This window comes from Girardinichthys multiradiatus, chromosome 5, assembly GCF_021462225.1.
Source record: "Girardinichthys multiradiatus isolate DD_20200921_A chromosome 5, DD_fGirMul_XY1, whole genome shotgun sequence".
In the NCBI taxonomy this organism is placed as follows: domain Eukaryota; kingdom Metazoa; phylum Chordata; class Actinopteri; order Cyprinodontiformes; family Goodeidae; genus Girardinichthys; species Girardinichthys multiradiatus.
The window spans coordinates 52,395,931-52,419,845 of NC_061798.1; the positions used below are offsets into that span (position 1 = coordinate 52,395,931).

Below are 23,915 nucleotides of genomic sequence, written 5' to 3' on the forward strand. Positions count from 1 at the left end.
GACATGTGTGTGCAGACCAAGACCTTCTGCACCTTTGGGAACAACAAGCCATGGTTTACTCCACACCTCAGGAATCTCTGCAGGGAAAAGGAAGAAGCTCACAGCACTGGAGATTGGGCGCGGTACAGGCAGGCCAGGAACAAACTAACAAAGGAGATCAACGCAGCCAAGAGAAGCTACAGTGAGAAGCTGAAGAACATCCTTTCTACTGGTGACACTTCAGCTGTATGGACTGGTCTGAGAAACCTGACTGCCTATAGGAGCCCCTCCACCCATCCTGAACAAAGTCGTCTCCTGGCCAACCGTCTGAATGGCTTCTACTGCAGACATGACAAGAAGCCATTCACACCTCAAACCATCTCCTCCACATCATATTCAGGAACAAGTTCTTCCCACAAAGCAACCAACCTCCTACCTTCAGATCCTCTACCTGCACTAAAGATCTCCGAGGAAGATGTAAACAGGCTCTTTCAGGGCATGAAAACAAAGAAAGCTGGAGGACCTGATAACGTCTCCCCATCATGTCTGAAAGCCTGTGCAAATCAACTCGCTCCGATCTTCACAAGGATCTTCAACAAATCACTGGAGAAATGTGAGGTCCCCTCCTGCCTCAAACGATCCACCATCATCCTGGTTCCCTAGAAACCCACCATCGTAGGATTAAATGACTACAGGCCTGTAGCCCTGACGTCAGTGGTCATGAAATCCTTTGAGCGGCTGGTGTTGAAGCACCTGAAAGACATCACAGGCCCCCTGCTGGACCTCCTGCAGTTTGCTTACCGAGCAAACAGGTCGGCAGATGATGCTGTTAACTTAGGTCTACACTTCAACCTGCAACACCTCGACCACCCAGGGACGTACGCCAGGATCCTGTTTGTAGACTTCAGCTCCACCTTCAACACCATCATACCAGACATCCTCCACCAGAAGCTCACCCAGCTCAACGTCCCAGCCTCCACCTGTCAGTGGATCAACAGCTTCCTGATGGACTGACAGCAGCAGGTGAGAATGGGGAGCATCTTCTCCTGATCCAGATCAATAAGTACTGGTGCCCCCCAGGGGTGTGTTCTATCTCCACTCCTCTTCTCTCTGTACACAAATGACTGCACCTCATCGGACTCGTCCGTGAAACTCCTGAAGTTTGCAGATGACACCACTGTCATTGGACTGATCCAGGACGGTGATGAGTCTGCATACAGACAGCAGGTGGATCGGCTGGTACACTGGTGCAGTCAGAACGGTGGTGGACCTTCGAAGAACACCACCCCCATACACCCCCCTCACCATCCTCAACAACACTGTATCGGCCGTGGACCACTTCAAGTTCCTAGGAACCACCATCTCTGAGGACCTGAGATGGTCTTCACACATAGACACTGTTCAGAAGAAGGCCCAGCAGAGACTGTACTTCCTGAGGCAACTCAAGAAGTTCAACCTTCCACAGGAGCTGTTGGTCATCTTCTCCACTGCCATCATTCAGTCTGTCCTGTCTTCATCCATCTCAGTGTGGTTTGGATCATCCACCAAACAGGACAGGTCCAGACTGCAACGAATAATCAGGACTGCAGAGAGAATAATCAGAGCTGACCTTCCCTCCATCCAGGACTTATACAGGTCAAGGGTCAAGAAAAGAGCTGCTAACATCTCTGCAGACCCCACACACCCTGCACATAAACTGTTCAGAGTTTTACCTTCAGGTGGCGCTACAGAGCACTGTTTACTAAAACCAGCCGCCACAGAGACAGTTTCTTCCTCCAGGCTGTTTCTCTGATGAACATTTAATAGAGTACAAAACAACAGCAACAGATGTTACAAATGTACCTTTTTATTATATATGTGTATATTGTATATTGTATATATGTATATTCTGTAATGCAAAAACAGAACAAAAGAGCAAAGTGTACCGGAGTCAAATTCCTTGTTTGTATGTACGAACTTAGCAATAAAGCTGATTCTGATTCTGATTCTGATAACAAAAAGCTGCTGGATGCTGAAGCTGGTTGCTTCAACAAAATATTGGTGTGCACACCTATGGAGGCAGGTTACTGAATAAGATGCTTATTGGTTTGGGCCAGGCTAATTAGGCCCACCTTTTTACATGAAGTAGACGGCCATATTACAAATTTTTAGTGCGGATTGTTAGCAACAGATGCCACTTTAAATCTTAACAGTTCAAGAATAGGAAACAGAAAAAATTACTGTAATTATTTTTATTCTGATAAATGTTATTCATCTTTGTTTCTGGGCTGAACCTTCATGCTTTGGTTTCACACGTCTTCATATGAAGTTCTGTAGGTGAACTCTTGTGATGACATTAACTGCAGCTGACTCATCCATCTGTTTTTATGTGTTTTCCTTTGTTTATATCCTGTGTTCATGAAATAAATGAGCAACTTCTGTCTCCAGGATCTGTTGGTCTCCAGATCTTTGAATGTCACCTTGTCACTGTGGAAAATCACTGCTGTGAAAGCTGTCATATGGGCGGTGGGTGAAGGGGACAATGAGCCCAGGAATCCTGCCTCCTTGTGGGACATTGGCGTCACCAGACTGCTATAAGGTGCCGGCGGTTATCTTCCCCCATGTGACGCTGGGACCAGGAGTTGCTGGATGGCCCGGGGCCCTGCAGAGCCTTGTATGGCCATGGCCTGCAGTGAGAGAAAAGATAAGGACGCTGCATGACCAACAGTGTGTGTTTCTGTTAAATTTAGAACAGTTATCAGACACAGCGTTCCCTCCTGGACACACTCTGTTCTCCTACGGCTGCTACATCAGGACCCAAGGTGAGTACTGGACCCCACAGGGGATAAAATACATGATTTACTCTGCAGGAACATATTTACATTCAGCTTTACACCAAAGGGTCATGTGATGTAGGAGACATCTGGACACAATAAGTGGGAGATCATGTGCTCAGCTGCAGGATGGTTGCTCTGATGCTTGGATATGACTCCTGTTTGACTGCAGGAAGCTTCTGGTTGTTGCAGCATAAGAGTTCGTCCACTGATGACAGGAAGCTCTGAAAAGCACAAGAACATTAAGTTAGTATTCATACAGCCACAGATGTTTAGATGCTGCAGTGGTAATCTGGTCCTGCTGAAGCTGTTTTTACTGATGGTTTAACTGTGATATTCATCAGATGACCTCATGTTGATGGCTCAGGTCATGATGTTTTAGTGCTGAGAAGCTGTAATGATGCAATTTTCTAAAGATATAAACTGATGGATCATCGAGGGTTTTCCACACTGACCTCCAACTGCAGGAGGTCCAGCTACACTGACCCCTACTGGTATAAATTGGACCTTTGCATGCTGCAGCAGCAGATTTGGTTTTGATTCAGAAACATGAATGTTTCAGCAGGAGGACTTCAGTCTTGCTCAGGCGCGTAGTTAGACCTGGGCTTGTTTTCTGAATAGCCCTGGACTTCTTGATAGAAGAAATTTAGAAGTATTAAAAAGATGCAGCAACAAAATGGACTTGACATTTTTATTTATCAATTTTTTTCCAATTGTGTTCCATATAATCACGTCCCGCTCCACCTAACCTGACGATGAGTTAAAAGTAGAAGACAAAAAATACTTATTTGCGCACTCGCTGCACCATTAATGCGCAACTACGCGCACAGCCAGAGACGGACTCGGTTCTGGAGAAGTCCAGAACAGCAATTTACTCCAGGTCAACCTGCCTCCTTCATTACCTGAAAAGTTACACTGAGCGCCTCGAACAGAGATCATTTCAGAGCAACCATGGAGCCAACCAGAGAGAGGGAGGCTGGTGGGTGTGTTCAGGAACAGGTGGAGGCAGAGCGGTTTAACCCAGGAGAAGATGGCGGTAAAACCTGAATGCTGACTCAGAATGGGCTATTATTAGTTACAGCCAATCACTGATTCACCCAGCAAGACATGAGGTGGAGGTTCACTCTAATGAGCATCTTCAGGGTCTGACTTGACCCACATGTAGAGAACACTCAGAAACCAAGAATGTTTTAGTTATTTTATTTAAAGACTGGAACGAGGGTCCGGTGACAAGGAAGCCAGGCTGAAGTGTGATGGGGAGGAACAAGGGTAAGTAATAGATAATGGAAACAAAACGCAGTTTGCAGATATGCTTACTGATGCTGATCCAGAGTGAGGTGCCGACAGGAGCCAGGGAGGTAATCCTTCGAGGAGGGTGGACAAGGTTCGTAACTGAAACGGTACTCTGATCCGGTCGGGCTGCAACCAAGGTAAGATGTCCGGTGAGGTTCACGATTCGAGGGACTTTCCAAAGATTCTTCGAAACCAAGGTAACCATGCGTAGAGCAATACCTGTGTAGAAGGAGTAGAGTTACTAAGGAGCTTAGCTTTGACAAACACTTGAAAACACAAGATTCGAGGAGAGCTGGGTGTAATACCACAGGGGGCAAAACAGTCAGCCGCTGAAGTGCTGGCAGTCCTCCTTCTTATAGCACCATGGCTGATGACCTGGTCTGCACCTGTCACCCTCCAGATTCCAGGACTCCTGCGACACCAAGTGAGGAAACTGATTACTGACATGATCAGCAGTTCAGACCCTGACATAGACAGAAAAATGTGTTGCTCAATAAACCAGAAAAATATCTTCTGGTTCCAGTAAGACGTAGTAGAAAGTAAGCCTCCCTCTTCTCTTTCATATCTTCTTTGCTGAATCTAAATATGCAGCTTTGGGTTTAAAGATGCTGGATAATTAAGAAATAAATTATAGCAATAAATCACAGGTGGACCATTGATTAGTTAACTATTTTATTTTTCTGAATTACACATGTAATATTATATAAACTAAACTAATTAAACAAGGATACAGTTTTACTGAAGGTGAGACATACATACCATATGTATACAGTTATTAATAACTGTAATATTACTACTGATAAGGTCCAGGATGAGGCTCTATGCTTTATTTTAAACACCACAACTTAACACCCTTTCCTCTCAAAGTGTTTAATAGTAAGAACTGCAGTAATGTCTCACATGTTCAATGCAGAACAAACGACTGTGTTGAAAAATGTTTCTTTTATTATTTTTGGCAACCAGATTTCTTCAGAAGTGGAATGAAGGGCTGAAAAGATGACGGTAAAAGAGAACAGGTTCATAAAAGAAGGAACAATTTTAATAAAATGTTTCAAAAGCTCTTGGCATAATAAAATTAATAAATGTGTTTTAGGATTTTACCATTTGACTAAGATTTAGGAAAATCAACTTTATACCACTTTCCTTTTTTGAAATATAAGAATAAAGACTACGGAGCCTCAGGAGTGGAACAGTTTGATGAGAATAAAGTTTAAAAAGGTAATTTATGTAGATGACAAAAGAAGCACATTTATCTGGCCCAAAGTAAACATCTCTGAGTTTAAGAAAAACTTTTGTCACCAAAAATTCAGATTAAGTTCTTTTCTAAATACCTCAAAATGTGTCATTATTTGCTTCAGCAAAATGGTTTTTCATCAGACCTAAACTCTGTTTCTCCTTGTCCTTCATTCAGTTCTAACAAAAATAAAAAGTAAAATTATTGCAAACCTTTTTTGTTTGATTCACAATAATTTACATTCAGTCTAAAACCAGCTGAGACAGAGAACTGGTACAATATGTCCTATATTATTTTAATTTTAAATTACCTATAAATTGTCTTGTTGAAATCTAAATATTTTGGATTTGGGCTAAAGCCCCCAATGTTTTGAGACCCTAAAAACGCCCCTGGTCTGGCTCCATCTGCAGTAGCTCTTTAGACTCTGTCCAACAAACTGATGCTACGTTCCTCTCAGGAACATCAGGTGGCACTGCAATCCCCAGTCTCAGTCCAGTGGGCAATTCTGGTCCGATACATGCAGAAGAGCAGCTCACAAGGACGGGAACTACCGGTTCCAGACTTCTTCCTTGGTTAAACTTCTAGTTCTTTCAGTCCTGATTCATATCTCAGAATCATCAGTCAGGAATGAAACATAGATGAAGCAGTAAATCTAGAACTTTAATGTTTGCTCAGCTCTTTCATCACTACCACAGACTGGAGCAGCACTCCAAGAGGAAGCTCTAATCTGAGAGATTTAAATATTAAAACATAATCTCTAAAATATATTTAACCATCACAAGAACAATCTGTCCACGGCTCTGCTGCTTTCAACAAAGTCAACATGTCAGTGAGTCGAGATTTCTGAAATTCTGATCCATAAAAACAGAATGATTAAATAGTTCACAGACATTTATTCTAGAGGTAAATGACAGATTCTATCCCATTCATTTGATAAAACCTGATCAGATTCAGTGTGATCACAGTCCAGGTCCAGCAGAGGTTCTGGATGTTTACAGCAGATTGTTGTGGACCATTTCGCATTCTCATTATCTACACTCAGAAGGGTTGATGAAAGAGGAGGAGAAGGAGGAGGAGGGATGATCTCAGAGGAGAGCAGTGAGAAAGTTCAGAGTGGGCAGTCTTATTTCTGCACTCCCATTGGGTCGTGGTTCTGCTTCTTGTCTCCAAATCATCTGATTGTTCTGCTGCAGGTGAAGAACGTCTGTCCCAAGGATGAAAACTTCCAATAACTTCGTGGGGACTCTGATTTAAAAACATTTTGTCCTCCATGATTTTTCATTTTCATCTGACGGTAAGTTTCTCTTTCTGCTCCTTCTCCTCCGTTTGTGTTCCTGCTGCTGCTTCTTATTTAATTATTACTGTCAGGTATGTTCTTAGCTCTCTATAGGATTAATACATGAGACCCAGATGAGGTAGAGGGTCCATCCACAGTGTTAGCTGCTGAAAGCAAACAGGCAAAACATGCCTGGCAAAGTTTTCTCACTAACTGTCTAACCAAATCTGGTGGTTCCTAATGCACCTTAAACCAGTGGTCATGCAAAACAGCCTGCAGGCAGGTGACCTAGAGAAATCTCTTGATGTCATGAGACAAATGATGCTAACCAGTCCCCACAGCACTAGCAAAACCAAAAACACTGGTGAAAAAAAACAGACACAACCTAAAAAGGACGTGGCACTCCAGCCTAATGGAGAAAACTCCTGAAAAGGCAACACCTAATAACACTCTTCCAGCCATACCGACCACTCTGCGCTCTACACTTGAGGCACATTCACCCAATTTACACCGATGTGCAGATCAGCAGGCGATTTGAGGCTAAGTGCCTTGCCAAGAGACACAACAACATGTAACAGCAGGAATCAAACCCACACCTTTTGGATTACAAGACAACTACTCTTCCCACTGAACCATAGTCACCTCTACCTTACCTTACACAGTTCACACAACAAACAGAACCAAACCAACCTGGCCCAACAATCCAGTTGAACCAAATGATCCAATTTATGCATTCTTGAAAAGTAAGCATAAAGAAGACATGATCTTCTCCATCTGACAGATGAGGGGAAGCAGGTTCCCCGTTTTGAGTTTCAATTGTTGTGTAGGTCTTTGTTTGCTTGTTTTGCAGCTAATTACTGATTTCATCTGTTTCTGTAAAATTTAAATCTGTAATGTGATTGAGTCACAGTGCCACCTGTAGGGTTTATTTCTAGGAACAATTTAAACCCAATATCGTTCAAAGTGCTCTACAGGAAAATAAGGGAACAGTGGTAAAGAAAATAATAAAATAATATTAATAAAATATTAAATAATAATAAATATAAACATTAAAATGTAAATTTGAAACAAATCAGATATGAAAGAAATAACTGGATTAGTAATCTCTGACGTTTTAACTAATACTATTTAATTAGTTAATTTTTTCTCCGTTCTACTAACTATATGGGTTTAAATACGGCTGAGAAAATACTGATGCCTAAAAACCACACAGGGATTTCAATGTAATCATGTTTTACTCGTACTCGTACTCGTCGTCTTCCGCTTATCCGGGACCGGGTCGTGGGGGCAGCAGACTCAGCAGAAACGCCCAGACGTCCCTCTCCCCAGACACCTCCTCCAGCTCCTCCAGGGGGAGCCCAAGGCTTTCCCAGGCCAGCCGAGAGACATAGTCCCTCCAGCGTGTCCTGGGCCGTCCCCTGGGCCTCCTCCCGGTGGGACGTGCCTGGAACACCTCCCGAGGAAGGCGTCCAGGAGGCATCCGGTATAGATGCCCGAGGCACCTCAACTGGCTCCTCTCGATGTGGAGGAGCAGCGGCTCTAGTCCGAGCTCCTCCCGGATGGCCGAGCTCTTCACCCTATCTCTAAGGGAGTGCCCGGCCACCCTACGGAGGAAGCTCATTTCAGCCGCTTGTATCCGGGATCTCGTTCTTTCGGTCATGACCCAAAGTTCATGACCATAGGTGAGGGTAGGAACGTTGACCGACCGGTAAATCGAGAGCTTCGCTTTTCGGCTCAGCTCTCTCTTCACCACAACGGACCGGCACAGCGCCCCCATTACTGTGGCAGCTGCACCGATCCGTCTGTCGATCTCCCGCTCCATTCTTCCCTCACTTGTGAACAAGACCCCGAGATACTTAAACTCCTCCACTTGAGGCAGGAACTCCCCACCTACCTGAAGAGGACAAGCCACCCTTTTCCGGTCGAGTATCATGGCCTCTGACTTGGAGGAGCTGGTCCTCACACTCGGCCCCAGCGCATGCTGTAGGTCTTGGCTAGAGGGGGCCAGCAGGAACACGTCATCTGCAAAAAGAAGAGACGAAATCCACTGGTCCCCAAACCAGACCCCCTCCGGCCCTTGGCTGCGTCTAGAAATCCAGTCCATAAAAGTTATGAACAGGACCGGTTACAAATGGCAGCCCAACATGCACCAACATGTCCAACATGCACCGGCAACAGGTCCGACTTAGTGCCGGTAATGCGGACCAAACTCCTGCTCCGCTCGTACAGGGACCGGATGGCCCCTAATAAAGGGCCCCCGATTCCATACTCCTGGAGCTCCCCCCACAGGGCATCACGAGGGACACAGTCGAATGCCTTCTCCAGGTCCACAAAACACATGTGGACCGGTTGGGCAAACTCCCATGAACCCTCGAGTACCCTGTAGAGGGTATAGAGCTGGTCCAGTGTTCCACGGCCAGGACGAAAACCACACTGCTCCTCCTGAAGCCGAGGTTCGACTATCGGCCGGACTCTCCTCTCCAATACCCTGGCGTAGGCATTACCAGGGAGGCTGAGGAGTGTGATTCCCCAGTAGTTGGAACACACCCTCCGGTCCCCCTTCTTATGAAGGGGGACCACCACCCCAGTCTGCCAGTCCAGAGGCACTGTCCCCGACCGCCATGCAATGTTGAAGAGGCGTGTCAACCATGACAGCCCTACAACATCCAGAGACTTGAGGTACTCAGGGCGGATCTCATCCAACCTGAAGCCCTGCCACCACGGAGCTTTTTAACCACCTCGGTGACTTCAGCCTGGGTGATGAAAGAGTTCAACCCCGAGTCCCCAGTCTCTGTTTCCACCATGGAATGCGTGATGGCAAGATTGAGGAGATCCTCAAAGTACTCCTTCCACTGTCCGATAATGTCCTCAGTCGAGGTCAGCAGCCTCCCACCCCCACTAAAAACAGTGTTGGCGAAGCACTGCTTTCCCCTCCTGAGACGGTTTGCCAGAATCGCTTCGAGACCAACCGGTAGTCCTTCTCCATGGCCTCACCGAACTCCTCCCAGGCCCGAGTTTTTGCCTCTGCCACCGCCCGAGCCGCGACACGCTTGGCCTCACGGTACCCGTCAGCCGCCTCAGGAGTCCCACAAGCCAACCACAGCCGATAGGACTCCTTCTTCAGCTTGACAGCACCCCTTACTGCCGGTGTCCACCACCGGGTTCTTGGATTGCCGCCGCGACAGGCACCGCAGACCTTACGGTCGCAGCTACGGGCAGCAGCATCGACAATAGATGTGGAGAACATGGTCCACTCGGACTCTATGTCTCCAACATCCCCCGGGATCTGGTCGAAGCTCTCCCAGAGGTGGGAGTTGAATACATCCCTGGCCGAGGGCTCCACCAGGCGTTCCCAGCAGACCCTAACTATGCGCTTGGGCCTGCCAAGTCTGTCCGGCTTTCTCCTCCTCCAGCGGATCCAACTCACCACCAGGTGATGATCAGTGGACAGCTCAGCCCCTCTCTTCACCCGAGTGTCCAAAACATGCGGCCGAAGGTCTGATGATGTGACAACAAAGTCGATCACCGACCTCCTGCGTAGGGCATCCTGGTGCCAAGTGCACTGATGGACACCCTTATGTTTGAACATGGTGTTCGTTATGGACAATCCGTGACTAGCACAGAAGTCCAATAACAAAACACCACTTGGATTCAGATCGGGGAGGCCATTCCTCCCGATCACGCCTCTCCAGGTGTCACTGTCGTTCCCCACGTGGGCGTTGAAGTCCCCCAGCAGAATAATGGAGTCCCCGGGAGTGGCACTATCCAGCACCCCCGACAGGGACGCCAAGAAGGCCGGGTACTCTGCACTACCACTCGGCCCGTAGGCTGAAATGATAGTCAGAGACCTCTCCCCAACCCGAAGGCGCAGGGATACGACCCTCTCATCCACTGGGGTAAACCCCAACACTAGACGGCTGAGCTGGGGGGCAACAAGCAAACCCACACCAGCCCGCCGCCTCTCCCCGTGGGCCACTCCAGAGTAGAAGAGAGTCCAACCCCTCTCAAGGAGATGGGTTCCAGAGCCCACGCTGTGCGTGGAGCGAGCCCGACTGTTTCTAGTCGATATCTCTCGACCTCCCGCACAAGCTCAGGCTCCTTCCCCCCCAGCGAGGTGACATTCCACGTCCCTGGAGCCAGGCTAAGCATCCGGGGATCGGCCCGCTGAGGTCTCCACCTTCGTCCGCCACCCAATCCTCTTTGCACCGGTCCCTCATGGTTCCCCCTGCAGGTGGTGGGCCCACTGGGGGATGGCCAAGCGTCTCTTGTTCGGGCTTGGCCCGACCGGGTCCCGCGAGGAGCAACCCGGCCACCAGGCGCTCTCCGACAAGTCCCGACCCCAGGCCTGGCTCCAGGGTGGGACCCCGGCTCCGCCGTACCGGGCGACGTGACGTGCCTCGATATTTTGGTCCTCGTGAGGGATTCTTCAACCACTCTTTGTCTGACCCATCACCTAGAGCCTGTTTGCCGTGGGAGACCCTACCAGGGGCATTTAGGTCCCAGACAACATAGCCTCTAGGATCATTTGAGTACTCAAACCCCTCCACCACGTTAAGGTGGCGGTTCAAGGAGGGGTCATGTTTTATATTAATGTTAATAATAAAGTACTGTTAGTGCATGATGCAGTTAATTTGAGCCACCGTTTGAAGGTGTTTGATGAATCAGCATCAGGTCGGTTTCTAAACTTTTTCCCTCAGCAAGCTAAACTACAAGCATACATCCTAGCATTACAATGCTTTAGAAAATTTGGAACAGGCAAATACCTTTAGGCTTTAATACCGTCGTTTGAAGTATAGTAGAAGCATTGTATTTTTTATTTTAAACAATAGATGGCACTGTCGATAAAATCTGGCTATATTCAGCAGCTGCTAGCCGAAGAAACGTCTAAACAGGAACCTAATTCTTCAAACAACTCTTACTACATTTACCTTATTTCCACTCATGGCTCCAGCACCACACAGCTCCACACCGCTCTGCCTCACTCTACTCGGCACAAAGCCGATGTTTCCATTGACCCCTGGAGATGTGGCTTGACCCCCGGCCCTCAGCGTCATCTGCTGTGCAAAGTAAAATAATCAGTGACTGTTCACATCATGTCATATTAAAACTGTCAGATTGCAGAGTCCAGACCACCCGCTGGTCTTGTGATGATTAAATGGCGTCCATGATTTCAAACCACTGCCGCAGCTTTCAGTTTGACCCGCTCCAGCCATGGTGGTCCTTAATATTTTTTAGTTGCTCTTGAGTTTTTTTTAGCTTTTCCTGGCAACAAGGTGTACGTTAAAATTTTCTGCTCACGAACATGTTCTTGTGCTGCTGAAAAACCGACTGACCACGCTCACTGCCAATCAGTGAACAGCAGTCTGTTCACATCACATTTCAGCCCTGCTCAGCCCCGATGGGACCTGCTGAGGAACAGGGACCAAGACAGCCAATCCCAGGACAGAAAATCCAGCACAGGAAACAGCTGCAAAATGGGCTGAGTGGAGTGGGGCCAGCCAAGCTAGACCCTGAGGAAAAGGGACAAATGTTTGGCCTCATATATCGAATCTCTAAGCCATTTCACAAGCCAAGTCACAAACTTGGAATTTGACTTTGGTTTCCATTGCTCACATCGTATTTCATCATCAATTCAAACAACCACCACAATGTGTAACACTTAAATAATTAAGGACAAGGAACAGGGTGTACATGTGTTTTTATGTATAAAAGAGGGAAGCTTATTTGTTTCCAGCAGAGTAGCTGACTACTGAGGCTGTGAGGTGTTCATTGTGTCCATCAGAGAGAAACTGTCTCTGTAGCGCCACCTGAAGGTAAAAGTCAACTTTTTGTGTCCAGGATGTATGGGACCTGCAGACATGTTAGCTGCTCTTTTCCTGATCCTAGACTTGTACAGGTCCTGGGTGGAGGGAAGGTCAGCCCTGTTGATCATCTTCACCGTCTTTAGCAGGTTTGGCTTCAGGTGGTGCATCGCTTGCCAACCTGTTTGCCCAGTAAGCAAACTGTAGGGGGGGTCCAGCAGGGGGCCTGTGGTGTCCTTCGGGTGCCTCAACATCAATCACTCAAAGGATTTCATGACAACAAATGCCAGAGCGACAGTTGTCCGTGTTTTCTCACTGTGGGATCTTTTAGAAAGTATGACCTCCTTTGTCAGTGTTTCTTGCCAGCTTATACAGGGCCTTGTCTCCCCTTGTGGTAAGCCTGATCTTTGGTTTGACCCTTAACAAAAGATCACCTCAGATGTGAAGTGAAACAAGATTTATTGTTGATGAAAGTGCAAAAGGTCTTGGTGTGCACACTTGTCCTTACAGAAGATGAAGTATGAAGTCACCACATCAGTTAGTTTAAATCAGAGATAGAAGCTTCAAAAACATTCATATCTGTGCAATGAAGGCACTTATGTAACATCTGCTTTGACTCATCAGTCTACTTCCTAACAATCCAAACCACAGGCTTAGAGGTTTTTAATTTTTGCCTGTAAGTTGGTATTAGATGAAGCAGGCAGTGGTCAGAGAGTCTGTTGGAAAATATTCATGCTATGCTTATAGGATTGGTATGGCTATGCTTAAGTATGTTTAATAATGTGTGAAATAAAATGTATTGTGTAACTCAGAGGCCTCCAAACAGGCTTATATTAGTGTGTGTTGGACTTAGATATCATCTGCCCAGTAACTGAAGATATTTTTATATGAAAGACTTACATTTGCCCAGTGACAACAAGATATTTTTATATTTCTACATATGTAAATAAAGGTCAAAAGTAGAAAAACGGGAAGTGTCAAAAAGTCAGCTGAATGGGTGTCAGACAGCTCCAGATATGAAATCAGACAGTCGATTAAAATGTATGTTTTTTCATGTACAAGTATGCGCCTGGCTTTTGAATAAAGACTGCTGTTCTTGGGGAAGTAATCAGAAGTTTTGGAAGTTTCAGAAGGATTTGGACGATCTTTTCCCTGTACAGGCATTTAAAGATTGCAGTCTCTGTGTTTCTTTTATTACTTTGTTTTTTATTAAGAACAGTATAGGAGGTCTTAGCTTTACCAAACAAACGAGCATGCAGGAGTTTAGGGTTAACTCCAACAAGTCCCAACTTTGCACAAGGGATGGTACAAGGCAAGGCAAGGTTATTTATATAGTACATTTCAGTAGCAAGAACATTCAGTGCTGTACATGAAAAAATGAAAAATGAACATAATAGGGAAAGTACATTACAGTGGCATAAAGGTAATTAAATAAGAAAACAAAAAATGAATAATTAAAAGGCTTCTAAAAAAATTTATGATAAAATGATTGATAAGAAAATTAAACGAAAGTTGGACTGAAAACTTAACTCATAATGTTTAGATGGCCTAGTCAAAGGCCGCTCTAAACAAGTTTTTAATCTTGATTTGAAGCAACTTAGGGTTTTGGCGCTTTTACAGTTTTCTGAGAATTTATTCCAGATTAGTGGAGCATAAGAACTAAAAGCTGCTTCTCCATGTTTGGTTCTGGTTCTGGTTCTGCAGAGTAGATTTGAGCCAGAAGACCTGAGAGGTCTGGGTGGTTGATCCACTGACAACAAGTCTGTAATGTATTTTGGTGCTAAGCCATTCAGTGATTTATAGACTAACAGAAGTATTTTAAAGTCTATTCTCTGAGCTACAGGGAGCCAGTGTAGGGACTTTAGAACCGGGCCGATGTTCTCCACTTTCTTAGTTCTAGTGAGGACGCAGGCAGCAGCGTTCTGGATCAACTGTTTTTGTAGTTTTTGTAGTTCATTTGGTGAAATTGGGAAATTTTGTCAAAACCAGTTCTAGTTAGAGACAACTTTGGTCCTGGAGTTGATGTGGATGTTCTGACTGCCTCTCTGATCTTTTGGGTTTTTTCAGTGAAGAAGTTAACAAATTCATTGCAGGTCCTGGTTGAGTGGAGTTCAGATGCTACAGTTACAGGAGGGTTTGTTAACCTGTTGATTGTTGCAAATAATGCACCAGCATTGTTAATGTTTTTACTGATGATCTCAGAAAAGAAAGATTCTCTTACATTTTCCAGTTGTAGGTTATATCTGTATAGTCTCTCTTTATAGATAATATAGTGAACCTGGAGTCCAGTCTTTCTCCACCTGCGTTCAGCTTATTTTTCACTTCTGACTGGTGGAGCACTTCACCATGGAGACATTTTCTTCCCAGAAACAACTTTCACTTTAATTGGAGCAATTGAATCAATGATGTCTGAGATTTTAGAATGAAAGTTTTCTACCAGCTCATCTATAGTGTTACAGGGCAGAGTGGAGGTAGAAGAGTAAATCTGGTTGAAGGTTTCAGCAGCACCGTCCTTAAAGATGTGTTTTCTTATCATGTCTCTTTGGCAAACTGAGTCATTGCAGATGATGCTTTCAAACGACTAAAGGAGCTACATCCATTAACATTTACTTTTCCTTCCCATAGAAAGTACTCCTGGATCAGTGCTTCTTTGTTCTCTTTGTGTCTCTGCTCTGTTCTCTCAAACCCCCAGTCGGTCGTGGCAGATGGCCACTCATACTGAGCCTGGTTCTGGTTCTGCTGGAGGTTTCTTCCTGTTAAAAGGGAGTTTTTCCTCTCCACTGTCGCTACATGCATGCTCAGTATGAGGGATTGCTGCAAAGTCAACACCAGTGACTGTCCACTGTCTCTACATGCTCATCCAGGAGGAGTGAATGCTGCAAGTCACTGACTGGATGCAATCTGCTGGGTTTCCTTAGATAGAAAAACTTTTTATCCAATTTGAATAAATAACTGAATCTGACTGTTCAATGGTTACGATTAATTGGAATGTATGAACCTGACTGTTGTGAAGAACCTTGAGACGACGTGTGTTGTGAATTTTCTTATCATATCTCTTTGGCAAACTGAGTCATTAGAGATGATGCTTTCAAAAATAACAGAAAAGTGGTCAGATAGAGCAACATCAGTTATAGACACCTTGGAAATGTTTAGACCCTTAGTGATAATCAAGTCCAATACACAGGGGTTGGACAATGAAACTGAAACACCTGTCATTTTAGTTTGGGAGGTTTTATGGCTAAATTGGACCAGCCTGGTAACCAGTCTTCATTGATTGCACATTGCACCAGTAAGAGCAGAGTGTGAAGGTTCAATTAGCAGGGTAAAAGCACAGTTTTACTCAAAATATTGAAATGCACACAACATTATGGGTGACATACCAGAGTTCAAAAGAGGACAAATTGTTGGTGCTTGTCTTGCTGGTGCATCTGTGACCAAGACAGCAAGTCTTTGTGATGTATCAAGAGCCACGGTATCCAGGGTAATGTCAGCATACCACCAAGAAGGACGAACCACATCCAACAGGATTAACTGTGGACGCAAGAGGAAGCTGTCTGAAAGGGATGTTCGGGTGCTAACCCGGATTGTATCCAAAAAACATAAAACCACGGCTGCCCAAATCACGGCAGAATTAAATGTGCACCTCAACTCTCCTGTTTCCACCAGAACTGTCCGTCAGGAGCTCCACAGGGTCAATATACACGGCCGGGCTGCTATAGCCAAACCTTTGGTCAATCATGCCAATGCCAAACGTCGGTTTCAATGGTGCAAGGAGCGCAAATCTTGGGCTGTGGACAATGTGAAACATGTATTGTTCTCTGATGAGTCCACCTTTACTGTTTTCCCCACATCCAGGAGAGTTACGGTGTGGAGAAGCCCCAAAGAAGCGTACCACCCAGACTGTTGCATGCCCAGAGTGAAGCATGGGGGTGGATCAGTGATGGTTTGGGCTGCCATATCATGGCATTCCCTTGGCCCAATACTTGTGCTAGATGGGCGCGTCACTGCCAAGGACTACCGAACCATTCTTGAGGACCATGTGCATCCAATGGTTCAAACATTGTATCCTGAAGGTGGTGCCGTGTATCAGGATGACAATGCACCAATACACACAGCAAGACTGGTGAAAGATTGGTTTGATGAACATGAAAGTGAAGTTGAACATCTCCCATGGCCTGCACAGTCACCAGATCTAAATATTATTGAGCCACTTTGGGGTGTTTTGGAGGAGCGAGTCAGGAAACGTTTTCCTCCACCAGTATCACGTAGTGACCTGGCCACTATCCTGCAAGAAGAATGGCTTAAAATCCCTCTGACCACTGTGCAGGACTTGTATATGTCATTCCCAAGATGAATTGACGCTGTATTGGCTGCAAGAAGAGGCCCTGCACCATACTAATAAATTATTGTGGTCTAAAACTAGGTGTTTCAGTTTCATTGTCCAACTCCTGTATGTCCCTGTTTGTGCGTTTGCTGTTTAACATGTTGAGTCAAACCAACATTTCTAAGAGTGTCACATAGATCTATTGGACTTCTGTCTTCAGGATTGTCCATGTGAATGTTGAAGTCTCCCACAATAATTAAACAGTCATAATCAACACATATCACAGATAAAAGTTCATTAAAATCACTGATAAAGTTTGTTTTGGACTTAGGAGGCCTGTAAATATTCAAGAACATGGTTCGGACCGGGCTCTTTACCTGGAGAGCCCAATATTCAAAAGAGTCAAATTTGCCCAGAAATACTTTTTTACACTCTAATAAATCTTTAAACAAAGTGGCCCCTCCACCTTTTCTTTGCTGTCTGCTCTCACAAAGAAAATAGTAGTTTGGAGGCGTCGCCTCTATCAGAATGGGAGCTTCATTAAATTCATGTAACCATGTTTCTGTTAAAAACAGAACATCAAGATCGTGGTCAGTAATGAAGTCATTGATTAAAAATGATTTTCCTGACAGAGATCTAATGATCAATAAAGTCAGTTTATATGATTTAGTTGCTGATATTAACTCTGTGTCTGGTTGTACCTGACAGTTTATGGTTTTCATTGATTGTTTATTACTGTCTCTTATCCTTTTAGCTTTGTTCTTTCTGTCACGTATAAGCACAGAGATTTTACAACTATCTCCTATTAGGGGCCCAAGTTTTTCCTGGAAATGATCATTTCTGATAGAGTTACCACGGGGGCCCAGACTGTATCACCAAATGCATCTTTTAGAGCTGTGTAATAGTGGTCCAGTGTGTTCTTATCTCTGGTCAGGTCATTAACATGCTTTCTATATTGAGGTAGTTTATTAGAGAGATCTGCTCTGTTAAAATTCAGCCAGCTCTCTTCCTGCTTCTGAAGCGCAGGATGGAGTAACATAAACTCCGACCCGAATGTACAAGAATAATTCCCTTGGTGAATAAAGGGTTTGCAGTTTATAAAAAATAAAAATGACTGTGAGCCACATCGGTGCATCATCCTTTATTTATATAAAAGCATCCCACCTTCTTTGTTTTTCCCCAAGAGCTCCGTGCTGCCATCCACACGAAGCATCTGGAAGCCCGATAACAGAAGCAAGCTGTCTGGGTGTGCTCACCAAGCCAGGTTTTGGTGAAGCAGATGAGGGGAAGACTTTGTGCAGAGAAGGAGCAGTTCATCCACTTTGTTCACCAGGGAGAGGATGTTTGCCAGGTGGATGGGAGCAAGACGCACAGTTTTCAGCCCCATGGAGTCTAGTTCAGTTTTATTTCTTTATTTATTCATTTCGGGGACCATAAACATCTGACTGGTCTGCATTAAGCTAAGGGAAATTCTGACCCATCCACTCATGCATGGTTTGGATAAACTGACGTGGTTGTTGTAGTGTACTAAGGTCAAGTGGTGACAGACATTTAACATTGTGTGTTTTTAGCACACAACCTCATTAGTAAAATCCCTCTATTCCCATAAGTAGTGGGATCATGTAGATCCTGAATAAAAATGCTTTTGGAATGGAGCCTTGAGGAATCCCACATGTTTGCATCTTTTTTTGTGCTAAAATTAAAGTTCCAGTCTGTTTTTTTCTCTTCCTAGAAGCTACACCTGGCCTGACTCTGTGACACCTTTCTGGAGAGGGGCATCATCCAAGCTTCTGCTGCCAACAACTTAATGCTCACCTTCTACAGATGATCCACATAGCCCTGTCTTTCAGTGTTTAACCCTTTCTCTCTCCTAGACATGGCTACTGACTGAGCTTCTACTGTAACTAACTCTATGTGCTCTCTTTCAGACTCTAACCTTGAAAACTGGATCAGAGTTTATCTGTTCTTTCTTTCTAGATGAAACGACTAAAGGAGCTACATCCATTAACATTTACTTTTCCTTCCCATAGAAAGTACTCCTGGATCAGTGCTTCTTTGTTCTCTTTGTGTCTCTGCTCTGTTCTCTCAAACCTCCAGTCGGTCGTGGCAGATGGCCGCTCACACTGAGCCTGGTTCTGGTTCTGCTGGAGGTTTCTTCCTGTTAAAAGGGAGTTTTTCCTCTCCACTGTCGCTACATGCATGCTCAGTATGAGGGATTGCTGCAAAGTCAACACCAGTGACTGTCCACTGTCTCTACATGCTCATCCAGGAGGAGTGAATGCTGCAAGTCACTGACTGGATGCAATCTGCTGGGTTTCCTTAGATAGAAAAACTTTTTATCCAATTTGAATAAATAACTGAATCTGACTGAACTGTTCAATGATTACGATTAATAGGAATGAATGAACCTGACTTGGAATCTGTAGGATTCAACTGACTTTGTAAATGCCTGGAGACGACATGTTGTGAGTTGAACTGAAATGAAATGACTGTAAATATTTTTCAAATTGTTATCCCATACAATAAAAGGCAGTTATATTGGTGGTTTGCTGGAGCTTTAATTAGTAATTAAAGAACTAAGTCATCATCTAAAACAAGTTGAACAATAATACCAACCTTTAATGTAGTCAGATTTTAATGCAGCATATGAGCACCTTACCATGTTCACCTCATCCACAAAAACTCAGATCCAAACATGACGAGGCAGAAACTAAAATACTGAAGGCTGTTTCTGTCTGTTTCAGATTGAGGAGAAGTGAAGCTTCACTATGAGTCAAACTGGAAGCCTGTTGCTGTCCACCACCCATCACCTGCTGGTCTTGTTGACTTTTGTCTCAGCTGAATTATCATATTCAGTAGCAGGAGACTCAGGTTTGACCCTAAAGTCTAACAGCACGTCCAGAAATCAGACCAAATGTGGTGGCAGCACCGAGTGCATTCAAGGTGTGATTCTGCCAGTGTGGAAGCCAGAAAACCCAGCCTTTGCAGACCGCTTGGCCAGAGCCACCATTTACTTTGTGGGGCTATTCTACATGTTTGTAGGAGTCTCCATCATCGCTGATCGTTTCATGGCATCCATTGAAGTCATCACCTCTCAGGAAAGAAAGATCACCATAAAGAAACCAAATGGAGAGAAGATCACCACTACGGTTCGCATTTGGAATGAGACGGTGTCCAACCTGACTCTGATGGCACTGGGTTCATCCGCACCTGAAATCCTCCTGTCAGTTGTTGAAGTTTGTGGTCACAACTTTAACGCCGGTGAACTGGGTCCAAACACCATCGTAGGAAGCGCTGCCTTCAACATGTTTGTCATAATGGGCCTTTGTGTTTCTGTCATTCCTGATGGAGAGACCAGAAAGGTGAAGCATCTGCGGGTGTTTTTCGTTACCGCCACCTGGAGCGTGTTTGCTTACACCTGGCTGTACCTGATCCTGGCAGTTTTTTCTCCAGGTGTTGTTGAAATATGGGAGGGGCTTCTAACACTCTTCTTCTTCCCTTTTTGTGTTGGATTTGCTTATGTGGCCGACCGTAGACTTCTATTCTACAAGTATGTGTACAAGCGATACAGAGCTGGAAAGCAGAAAGGAATGATTATTGAGACAGAGGGTGAGCCAGAACTTCCATCAAAGGTGGACATTGAAATGGACGGCAAAATGCTCAACTCTCATGGAGATGAGCTACTGGATGGAGAGATAGGGTGTGAGGTGAAGGATGAGGAGGAGGGAGGTAGAGAGCTGGCCAGGATCTTGAAAGAGCTGAAACAGAAACATCCAGAGAAGGAGATGGAACAACTGATGGAGCTTGCTAATTACCAGGTGTTAACCCAGCAACAGAAGAGTCGGGCCTTTTACCGCTGTCAGGCCACCAGGATCATGACAGGAGCTGGTAACATCCTAAAGAAACATGCCGCCGATCAGGCCAAGAGAGCCACACAGCATGACATCTGCTCTGAGATATCAGTCAACACCTTTTCCTCTAAGGTCTTCTTCGACCCTGGAAACTACCAGTGTCTGGAGAACTGTGGCAGTGTGGTACTCAATGTGGTCTGCAGAGGTAGAGACTTGACAACTACGGTCTGCGTGGATTACCGGACTGAAGATGGCACCGCGAATGCTGGTTCAGACTACCAATTTACTGAAGGAACTGTTGTGTTCAAACCGGGGGAGACCGAAAAGGAAATCCGCATTGATATTATTGACGATGATATCTTTGAGGAGGATGAGCACTTCCTGGTTCACCTCACCAATGTAAGGGTCATATCAGAAGGTGCGAATGATCATGAGATGAACCACACTGACAGCCTTGCAGGGCTAGGTCTGCCATGCACAGCCACCGTCACCATCTTTGACGATGACCACGCTGGGATCTTTACCTTTGAGGAGCCGGTGGTGACTGTGAGCGAGAGCATTGGAATAATGGAGGTGAAAGTGATCAGGAACTCAGGAGCCCGTGGCGTTGTGGTGGTGCCATACAAAACCATAGAAGGGACAGCTAAAGGTGGTGGAGAGGACTTTGAGGACACACATGGAGTTTTGGAGTTTGACAACGATGAGATTGTGTAAGTATGAATTTCTATCAATAAACCTACTTCAGATTAAACAATTCAGAAAGGCAGAGATGTAAAAAAAAAACTGCTCTAGCTAAATAAATAAACTGACTGCACTGAAGGTTCACTACAGTCCAGTTCCTGGTCTGGAGATCCAAAGTCTTCAATGAAAAAACAATGAAATCCCAAAAATTCAGCATAGAAATGAAAAAATGGTTTGATGCAACATATTGGGGCGGGATGTTCTGAATATTGCACCTAAGATCATGTTGCAGCAGAAAGTAACTGGAGGAAATATGGAAGCCAAGTTCAGCCGACCTCCGATGTTGGTTCTTTAAAGATGGAGTGTGCAGCTTCCTTCTCTGCTGACATTCAGGATTACAAGGAGGAATCAGGACCAAGACAAGGATATTAGCTAATAATATTAATGTTGGTCTGAAATAGTTCTCATGAACAGGTGAAAATAGGTCTCTGTAGTTCTTTACGGTGTCTGAAATTAAACAGATCAATGAAATGAAAAAGATTTATTCAGACACGTGGCTTAAAATGTTCAAACATGCTAATTTTGTCAGAACAGCTGATTGGTCCAATGTGAGATGAGCTAAAAACCAACTGGAACTCAGGCTCATTTTCCTGAATCAGTGAAGGAACTCATGTCGATGTGAGTCAACCGCAATAAACATCAATCTATCCTCTTTAGAAAACTGGATATTTGACTTTGAAAGCCCGAACCTGCTCTTCCTCCCTTCTGCTGCTCTCTTGATGCTCTGCTTTAATGTTGCAACGACACATTTTAATCCTCATTAGTCTCCAATAAACAAACTTATCTTTCCATGTGCACAAACAAGATTTTAACTCTTCCTTTTCTCAGTAAATCCTTTCCAGGACTTTTTCTCTGACTGCAGTTACATCACTGATGGTTGATGTTGTGGAAGAAAATCTGAACCCCAGCTGTTGTTTAAAAATGTTTGAATTAATCTCCTGTTAGGTTACACAGTAGCTCCGCCCCCCCCCCATCCTGTCATGTGACTGCTCCTTTTGGATTTGCAGCGTTGGTTTACATACCTGAGATTGTTCCTGCAGCCAGACTCTTTCCATGTCTGCAAACAGCTGGAATAAAATCACAACAGTTTGAATGTCTTAACAGGAGAAACTTTCATGAAATGGGTCATCCTGATCTGTTATTTATCGTTTTAATGAGAATGTTGCTCTAAATTTACACTAAAAAACCAGCTGAAGAGAATTACACAGAGCCACCAGGGATAGATTTTACCCCCATATAAAACAAGAGGACCTACCTTCTTCCAACAACCCATGATGCTTTGCATGAATTATTGGGGCCACTTCCTGTCATTGAACAGGGCCAGCATTCTTACATGTAAATAAACAGTTTTTACAGAGCTAATACAGATAAAAACATGTGGAAACATCAGTTCACAGAAAATGTAATTACTGCTGCACCTTTATCTTTCAATGATTGGAAGGAGGACCACTGCGACAGATGGAGAAGCTGAGATGTCATGTGTTCATGACGCTCCCCCTCTTGGCCAGGTCTGGATTGTATCTCCATGGGACTAACCTGCTTAAGCAAAAGATTAAACCTGAAAGGTTCTGAGGTGTATTAGGATTCGCTCGATAAGAAGGCTGTTGACAGCAGTCAACCTCATGTACCTCAGAGCAGACCCTCAACCCAACACATCACTGGGTTTGGGTTCTGGAGTCATCTTCACAAGCATTCAGACAGTTGGCGCCCCCTGTGTTCACCGGTTGCTGTGTTTGCTGTTGGTTTGCTGCCCAGCCATGCCTACATCTGGGAAGGCATGGCTGTGCTGTTCATCACACTGAGGCCCCATGGGGCGGAGTTCAAGTTAACCTGTGACATCTTCTAAGCCTGTTGCAAGACATCCTGTGAATTTTATTTCTGCATAATCACATTTGTAGGATTGATTATACGCAGAATCATAATTCTTGATTGACTGAACAAGTGATTGAAAACATATTTTTCCAATGAACAAATATGAACGTTAAATGAACCCGTTAAACAGAATATGATAAACATCCATCTATCATCTGTACCCAGTTATCCTTGCAGGGCCACTGGGGTTGTTGATACTGTAGGTAAAACAGTAGCAGAATGAGTGTGGTGGTGCTGATGTTGTTCTGTAAAACCTCCATTAGAACAATCTTGTTTGTTCCCAACTAGTTGCATCAACAAAACTTTAGTAATTATTGCTTTTGAAGTAATTTTACCAGTTTTTGAGAAAGTGCCGTTGATACCTTGGTGTGTTTTTTAAGTCATGCAGTTTGATGCCCCAGATGGTGTATGTCAAAAGTTTCTGATCTTTATCATTTCCAGGTTTATTCAAACGTTTCTTCAGAGTTTAACTCAATCTATCTTCCTTCAAAACCTGCAGCTGTTGCTCACCCCCCATCAGCCCTGCTGTTTCTGGATCTTCATTCAACGTCTTGTTTTAGGAGAAAACCTCTCCTGTTGCCTGAAGTAATAAAAACTGAAACTAAGTTGTAATCATCACCTCTAACTAGCAAGTGACCACAGTCAGAAGATCAGCTCAGAAGCTGCTGTTTGCCAGCAGCAACACTGTTCTTCACAGGAGTTTTCTCTGGTGGGATTACAGTTTGTGTCTG

The 23,915-nt window shown here is 44.6% G+C and overlaps 1 protein-coding gene and 1 long non-coding RNA gene across 7 annotated transcripts in view; one reads left to right on the forward strand and one right to left on the reverse strand.

Moving 5' to 3' along the window:
• Positions 1 to 2,273: 2,273 nt before the first annotated feature.
• LOC124868503 lies at positions 2,274 to 11,869 on the reverse strand. The gene is made up of 4 exons (XR_007038333.1): positions 11,524 to 11,869; positions 4,391 to 4,497; positions 4,110 to 4,304; positions 2,274 to 3,016 (listed from the first exon to the last, which is right to left on the reverse strand). It is a non-coding gene; the product is annotated as an uncharacterized LOC124868503 (long non-coding RNA).
• LOC124868502 (sodium/calcium exchanger 1-like) overlaps positions 6,464 to 23,915 on the forward strand; it is a 45,632-nt gene continuing 28,180 nt past the window's right edge. For all 6 annotated transcript variants that reach the window (XM_047365868.1, XM_047365871.1, XM_047365870.1 and 3 more), the window contains exons 1-2: positions 6,464 to 6,613; positions 19,465 to 21,281. In XM_047365868.1, the coding sequence (XP_047221824.1) occupies positions 19,489 to 21,281 (1,793 nt within the window). In that variant the 5' untranslated portion in view covers positions 6,464 to 6,613; positions 19,465 to 19,488. The remainder of the gene's footprint in view (positions 6,614 to 19,464; positions 21,282 to 23,915) is intronic.